An 8,227-nucleotide genomic window follows, 5' to 3' on the forward strand; every position below is an offset into this window, starting at 1 on the left:
AATTAACTATCAAGAGAGCTTTGAAACACAACTAATATTTAGGTTTTCTTTGTAAAACACCTCCGCAGCATCATGGTGTGGGGAAAAAAAAAAAAAAAAAGAGAAAAAATAAAGATCAGTGGGAACTGCAGGTATTTCCACTTTGAAAATACCATTCTTTGCACTTAGTAAAAAGTCACTCCTTCTCATTGAAAGCGTCTATTTTCCTTGCAGTGCTGATTATTTCTTCTCTCTTTTTCAGGAGTCCAAGGACCCTTTGGCATTCCAGGGCAGGATGGACTTCCAGGGCCTCCTGGGATTTCCAATATATCGGGATATCCAGGCGATACAGGTTCCCCAGGTTTAGATGGAGTGCCAGGTAATCCATGCCTTGTCTCCCTCAGATAACAAGAGATTAAGTAAAAAATTAGCAACAGTGGTTTGTTTCAGTCTTTATGCAGTAAAGTATCTCTATGAAATGGAACACCAAAGTGTATTTCTCAATGCTCCTTGAAGACAGAATGCTGTGATGCTCCCAGTTAGACAAAAACAGGGGGCAGAACTGTATGCAAAAGGCTGTTATTGCAGGATGTCCTGATGGAAGGGCTTGTTTTTCATGCAAATAGCACTAAAATAGCTTTAAAATCTTAGATCTGTGGTGGACTTGCAGATCTGCAGAATATTTTCTTAATCATTCCCAATCTTTTTCCTATGTGAAATTACATAAGAAAGCATTATCTTTTCTCATCTCTAGAAGTCCATGATGTGAGCTTGCCCTTTTCACACATGAAAGAGCCAACCTGTGACTGTACATTCAGAAGCAGACAGTCCTGTTGCTTGTTGATCTGCACAGTCATTTCAAACTTCACTGCGAAGCACTTGTAGCAGAAGTTGCAGGTGTATCCGTACACATCCATGTGCTGTGTGGAAACTGAAATGTGAACTCAGCAAAAACTTAGAGCTGGCAAACTATCTGTGAAACTCACAAAATACCTGGGTTTCCAAGTGTGAAGAGTATGTTAGTTGGCCTGACTCTGCATGCTGCTTCCCACTCCCCAAGCAGTCATTTCATTAAAAAATCAGTAGAAGTAGTGAAGAGAGTGGGATAGGAACAGGAAGACCACCTGCCAGCTGATATGGAATAGCGTGGCTCTTTTACTTTGCCATAAGCATCTTGCATTTATATCCACACATAATCCAATAACATCAACAGGCAGCATGAGAGAAACCCCACTGAAAACCATTGTTATTAAATCGTTTTTTCCCTGGAAACAGAGTCCATTTCTTCTCTTCTCATGCAGCAGAGGTAGCTAACAGAAACCTGCCAAGTTTAGCTTCAGGCAATAGGTACTTCTGGAAAAAGCAGCTGTTGCCATAACTGCCAAAAGAGTGAAGCAGTTATTTGTATCCAGGTGTTCAGCTGAAGCACCAAAGTACATGGAACACTGAGTCCTTGGCATATTTACCACCTGGCACCAATCACGTATTCTCTGCTGATTTCTCTCTATTTACTTGGAAAATTTAGGACAAAGCAGGGAGGCACCTGGTGAACTGGGGCATTTGCTGGGCAGAGGTAGCCCATCAAAGGCTGTGACAACACCATGAGCTGTGGGAACGCTATGCTCTAATTCCTCTGCCACTAACAGGCTGAGAGCAGGATGCAGATTGAGTTTAGATAACTGAGCATGAACTCCCTGCTTAAATTAAAGAAATAAAACCTGATGTGACATAATTAGTGCTGCTACTTTCATCTGTGTGCAGGTATTAAGGCAGTATGAACAGATTACAGCTTGAATGTGCTCTAAACAGGTTATCCAGGACTACACGGGCAGCCTGGAATACCAGCTCCACCGGGAAGCAAGGGAGAAAGTGGGCGAGCAGGTGTGAGCGGACAAGCTGGCCCCAAAGGGGCAAGAGGTGATCCTGGATTACCAGGGAGACCTGGGATTCCTGGTTATCCCGGACCAAAAGGTGAGGATGGGAGATGCTGATCATCTGTATAGGGGAGCCCTCTATGCTATGACAGTTTGAGTACCGTGACTTCAAAATTCATATGATCCATGTCAAAGTACAATAACGCCATATATCCTTTTGCATTAAAGGTCGTAAGGGTGAACAAGGTGTCATTGGCTTTATTGGCACAGTAGGATTTCCGGGTGATTTGGGACCCATTGGACCCAAGGGGGATAGAGGACTTACTGGTGAGTAATTGCAGTCAGATGCATGACTTCCTTCTAAAGTTTCTGTGTCCACACGGAACTAACATAGGTGGTCCTGCCTGTAGCGGGAGGTTAGACTAGAAGGCCTCCAAAGTCCTCCAGCCCTGCATGACTCTGTGTGACCCATGGCAAATTCCAGTGTCTAAATTCAGTGTAGATCATCAACTTTCTGCCCTAACGAATCTATTTCATACCAAGTACTGACTCCAAAATCAGAGCCACTTTCAAGGGGAGAAAAAGAGATTTCCTTGTACAAACTAATTCTTCAGAGTATACATACTGGCTCTTTAGAATTCTATACCATCACTTATCTGTGTTTCCAGAAGCCCATAAAAAGATGATGCTCCACCTCAGAGAGCTGTTGGCTTTTGGGGGGAAACTTCCCAGCCTCCTACGTCATAACTGAGGGGAGCAGTAGCACCATTCATTTCCTTCAGCTTATCTTTATGCTGCCCAATAAAAAACAATCCCCACCCTCATATATGTTCTCCTAATATAAAAAATCTTTTTTAGCCAAGGAATTGTACTGCAGACACTTCAGAACAGTCCCTCTCTTGCACATCTCTTACCACAGGCTTTCAGGGCCCTCCAGGCTCTCCTGGGTTGCCACCAATTCCTCCAAGGCTGGTTGCTGAGCAAGGTTCACCAGGTCCCCGTGGAAATGTAGGACCTCAGGGAAGTCCGGGTGATACAGGACCTCAAGGTCCACCAGGAGATCCAGGTAGGAACTGCACACTTAGAACAAAAGCTCAGTTGCTGTGAACAGTGAGGCCACCAGTGCACTGCTTTGGCTCTCTTCAACTCAAAATGATATGAGTCAGAAAGGAGAGTCAAGCTTTTCAAAGCTAGAGGCCTGCCTTTCTTCTGCCTCCTAATGTTCAGAACTTAAGTAAAACAGTAGAGAACTGTTGATGAAATCTGCACAGCCAAAGCAACATCAGATATGGATACAGTCACTTAAATCAAGAGCAAAAGTCACTGAAAAACTCATCTTTGTGGGTGTGCATTTGATGCAGGAAATGTAGTGACACATAGACCAGATACAGTGCACCTCTTGCCACTGGTCTCATTAGAAACATGTGTTGGTAGCAAGAATGAAAGATTAAGGTGGTGGATGTCATGTAGTCTTGATCCCATTAATTTTCCAATGAATTCAGTGCTCTGTTTGAGCAGTTAGAACTTGCTCTCAAGTGTCAATTGGTAAACCTGGCAGATTGGACCTAACATATTCACATAGAGTACATGTTAACGGAGTAAGTCACTGTGCTCATCACTGTTGTTGGTGCAAGGTCTCAGAGGCTTACCTGGAGAACCAGGACTCCAGGGCAGAGGTGGCATTCCAGCTCCTCCTGGATCCAGAGGTGAACAAGGAGCAATGGGGTTTCAAGGTCCAGTGGGATTTGAAGGTAAGAGATTCACACAGCATTTCTTCCCTCTTTCCAATTTCACTGCTTTAAATTGTTCTGTAATTATTATCACTGGATGGGGTGGCTGGAGAAAGCTTGTGTCTTCACATACTCTTCAAGGGACACCTCTAACTTTTAAAAGAGGATGCACTGTTTTCAAATTGAGTTTTGATAGGTGTAGATGGCAGTCAACTCATGAGAGAAAGTTTTTGATCTGAGTGTATTTTCATATTGGTTTATTTCAGCACAGTGTTTTGCTAGCACTTAAGCAATGCTTGAGTAGGTGATATTTGGATAGATGATGTTTAAGGGATTGTATTTGTGAAAAAAATACCTGTGTCTTTATCCAGTTTAAGAGCAGCAAGTTTGCCATCTTAATAAGCCAAGTACAAAGAGAAAAATGTATTTGCAGAGCATAATCATAACCATATGAAGCAAATGCAAGCAATTGAAGAGCTATTGGTTAATCTTAAACTAAGAAAATGTTGTAAAGGAAACAGATCCTCATCTGTATTGCACAAATCCTGCTACAATTCATCAGAACTTTATCTGTGACTTTCCCTGGCTCTGATAGTGAAATACACCATGTTAGGAAACAAGGAGCCTGTTACAGCACCAATCTGCTTCAAAATCAACTGTTCTAATCCTATAGCTACAGCTTTTTACAATAACTTACCGTAAGAATTATCTTGCAATTAATCTTTGCTCGTGGGCAGTTTAACTGGAATATCAGTCACCATTTGTGGGAGCACAAACTGAATTGTATTATTCTTCTCTCTTTCATTCAAGGCCAGCCAGGCCGCCCTGGTAGCCCCGGGCTGCCAGGTATGCCAGGTCGCAGCGTTAGTATTGGCTACCTGCTGGTGAAGCACAGCCAGTCTGACCAAGAGCCAATGTGCCCGATTGGCATGAACAAACTCTGGAGTGGCTACAGCCTCCTGTACTTCGAGGGGCAAGAGAAAGCACACAACCAGGACCTAGGTATGTGTGGGTGTTGCTAGCAGCAGCCTCAAATCCGTGCTGCTGACAGAAAAGAAGAAAAGGAAATGGAACTTAGAAAAAGCTTGGATTACAGTATGCAAGCTTAGGAAGCACCAAAAAGAGAAGATAAAAACTGTATGTCTCCATAGAGTGTCCCTGAGAGAGATCTTGCAATTGTAAAGCCAGTGACACATTATGGACTGCAAGGTTTTATTGACACTCACTCAGGAAGGAGCAGCAAACTGAACACAGGCATTGTCTTCTGCAAGAATGATTGCCATAATTTCTTTTTTTTTTCTCTCTTTTTTAACAGGGCTGGCTGGCTCATGCTTGGCTCGTTTCAGTACGATGCCATTCCTCTACTGTAACCCTGGGGATATTTGTTATTATGCAAATCGAAATGACAAATCCTACTGGCTCTCAACTACAGCACCCCTTCCAATGATGCCTGTGGCAGAAGAAGAAATTAGGCCATATATCAGCCGCTGCTCTGTTTGTGAGGCCCCAGCTGTGGCAATTGCTGTCCATAGCCAAGAAGCTTCTATTCCTCGCTGCCCCGAAGGCTGGCGCAGTTTATGGATTGGATATTCCTTCCTTATGGTATTTGTTCTCCAGTGTCACGTTTTGTATAGCACTAGATTTCAGTATGAGTCTTAGATACTAGGAAGGCTGCTCTGTCTTAGATTCAGTAACATCGAAATGATGCTTCATCCTGGGGTCCTGGGGAACAACAAAAGTCATTCCTAGGAAGCAGAAATAAGAAGCAAAATTTCTGTGAATTGCAGAGAAAATGGCCAGAATAGCAATTTGGAGTCCTTTGTTAGAATAGCACCTGGAGTCTTTATGTAGAAAAAGTGTTTGAGAGCAGAACACAGGGACAGCTGTGGCTTAGAAGGTAAAACTGTGCTGAGGTGCAACCACAGCCTACAAAGCATTTTCACAGCTAGAAAAAGAGCCGGGGATGTACCTCACTATTAAGAAGCTGATCTGGAGTAAAAGAATATACATACAGATATGTATATATATCCCCTTCTTTTGGACAATGAAAAAAATTGCTCTTTAGATTTAGACACAAAAATGTTTCACAGTCTGGAGAGTCTCCTGTTGCTTTCAAAGTTAATCTTCAGTGTATGCTCCCTACGCAGCTGCAGCCCCTCAGCGTACTCAGTGCATAGCAGACGAGCTGAGGAGAGGCCTGATGGCGGCTGCAGCTCCTCACAGGGAGTGCAGGGGCAGCACTGAGCTCTGCTCTGTGTGACCAGCCTTATGTTTGACCTTTCTTCTCTTGCTTCTTTGGAAAGCCCCTGCTGGCAATCTCACAGTTCCTTCCCAGGAATGCCAAGGATTAATTGTTTGTGAAGGTAAACATTCAGCACTGTTAAGGGCAAAGCTGTCACCTCAGCAAGAAGCTTTTGCCAGGACAAAGTCTGCCAGCACCTCAGAACATACAATAAAAAGTGTTTTAGAAGATTCAGACCTGCAGTTTCCCATCTAACATTCCAAGTGACTGAAGTGTTTGACATACACATTCTTTTTTGCTTCTCATGTCACTGCTGAAAGAGAAGTAAAACACGCTTGTGGTTATTTCAGGCTACATATTGTTTTACTTCCTTGGCTGAAATTTGTCACCTCCTTCCCTTGGGTAAGGCACAATCATGAAGGAGTCACCATGGACTCCTGCCCAAACAGCCTTGCAGATTGGTAAGATTTCACATGGAAAGGGCACACAGCTGTAGTGCTTCCTAGAAAGGTGTAGGTCCCTTGCAGAGGGACGAGAAGCTCTGGCCAGCAAAAAGGAAGCTTTTAGAGATATAGAGTAGGTGTACACAGAGCATAGGAATATGTGTCAGTACTTGAGATAGTTCCTTGGTGTAAAGCATAGCCAGACCCTTCAGTCTTACAGAGATGCAGGATCAGCCACTCTGGATTTAAGAATTAGGAGCACTTCTAGCACTTTTCCTGTCTTCCCATACATAATTTGTGATGGCATTGCCTGAGGTTGTGCTCTGAACGCTGCTCTCCTTGTCTCCTTTAGCACACTGCGGCCGGTGATGAAGGTGGAGGACAGTCGCTGGTATCTCCTGGAAGCTGCCTGGAAGATTTCAGGGCTACTCCTTTCATCGAGTGCAATGGGGCACGTGGAACCTGTCATTACTTTGCCAATAAGTACAGCTTCTGGCTCACTACGATCGACCAGTCCTTCCAAAGCAAGCCCTCAGCAGATACACTCAAGGCAGGACTCATCCGAAGCCACATCAGCAGATGTCAAGTCTGCATGAAGAATTTATAGAAGCCTTTTATAGCGTAAGGAACCTGCTTACCATCTAGTACTTGTACAGTGAAACCTTCTAGGATGTTTAAACATTTGAATAAATCATGTTGGTGCTTATTTTTTTTTAACTTATTACCTCAAAAGCGGAACGGAAAGTTAATTTTTAAAAGCGTATAAAAGCAAACTAAGCATAACACAAGTTAAGTTGAATACACAGACCTGGTGCTGTGTTCTGCTATACAGTACGTATATATATGTTGTGCTACTCTAACAGATGTTGCAAATACTCACGCCTTTGAAACACAAGAAACTTTGAGAAATAAAAGCTTACCATGGTCGGATACCCACTGCATTTACCTTAAGATAATATATACATGTCTTCTATCATGGTATTTGTCACAACACTAAACACTAACAGCTACAGCTCCAACAACTGACACACTGATCACACTGAGCATTAAAGCCTTGCGTAATTCTGACGTGGAAGGTGCTTACATCCAGCATTAAAACCTGACTTCTGTGACTGTTTTATGATCGGGCATCTCCAACACACTCAGAGCAATCAGCTTTTTACTGTATTTGTGGGGGGGTATTAAGCCTCACAATTTCCTAGCACTTCATCACTAGAAACAGAGAAGCCCACAGTTGAGTGACCACAAAATGCAGTCTCTTCCTGTGTTATTTAGGAGACTATACGATAATCATCAGCATATTGTTTTGTAAGCCTGGCCATTTTTTTTCTAGATGTGCTCTCAGACTTTGGGTTTGAATGTTGGGTGCTCCACAGTGGAACCAGGAGTTGGGCTTGGAGATACTTATGGGTCCCTCCCAACTCTGGCTGTTCCATGGTTCTGTGATTACAAAGGTCCGCCGTGTTGTGGGCATTCACCTGTGTGATGCTATTCACAGCACTGAGTGGTTTTGCACTGCAGCGCTTCCCCTCTGAAAGCAGCCCACTCACCACAGGTAGTGACCGTGTGCTGCTGCAACTCCTCCAAAGCCAGAGTCCCTCCTTGTGAAAGCAAAGGGGAAGGAAGCAGGACATTATTTGGCACCATCTCTTCCCATAAAGAACTGTGTCACTGCACGCCAGGCTTGGGAAATGCCCCAAATAACCAGCTCTTCCCTTCTAGAGAAGGAAGCAATTGAATCCAAAGTTGTCTGTCACTGCTGCAGGAGAGGGCTGGGAAGAATTATTCTCTTCCTCCTGGCAAAGTCTGGTTATATATTCCCAAACACCAAAAACTGAAATCAAAGAGAAATATCATTGCTGATATCAATGTCACCGGTTCTCTCTTGCTTCGGGTGCTTATTGGCTTTTGTAATTACATTCCATCCTCACTGTGTCATAAATAAATGGGTTTTTTATA

General features: G+C 43.5%; 1 protein-coding gene across 3 annotated transcripts in view; it reads left to right on the forward strand.

Annotated features, from left to right (window-relative positions):
* The window catches only part of COL4A2 (collagen type IV alpha 2 chain), a 127,864-nt gene extending 120,645 nt beyond the window's left edge, over positions 1–7,219 (forward strand). For all 3 annotated transcript variants that reach the window (XM_015851419.1, XM_015851420.1, XM_015851421.1), the window contains exons 41-48: positions 242–358; positions 1,789–1,950; positions 2,082–2,180; positions 2,773–2,919; positions 3,488–3,604; positions 4,394–4,585; positions 4,899–5,185; positions 6,621–7,219. In XM_015851419.1, the coding sequence (XP_015706905.1) occupies positions 242–358; positions 1,789–1,950; positions 2,082–2,180; positions 2,773–2,919; positions 3,488–3,604; positions 4,394–4,585; positions 4,899–5,185; positions 6,621–6,875 (1,376 nt within the window). In that variant the 3' untranslated portion in view covers positions 6,876–7,219. The remainder of the gene's footprint in view (positions 1–241; positions 359–1,788; positions 1,951–2,081; positions 2,181–2,772; positions 2,920–3,487; positions 3,605–4,393; positions 4,586–4,898; positions 5,186–6,620) is intronic.
* The last annotated feature ends 1,008 nt before the right edge of the window (positions 7,220–8,227 follow it).

This window comes from Coturnix japonica, chromosome 1 (assembly GCF_001577835.2).
Source record: "Coturnix japonica isolate 7356 chromosome 1, Coturnix japonica 2.1, whole genome shotgun sequence".
Classification (NCBI taxonomy): domain Eukaryota; kingdom Metazoa; phylum Chordata; class Aves; order Galliformes; family Phasianidae; genus Coturnix; species Coturnix japonica.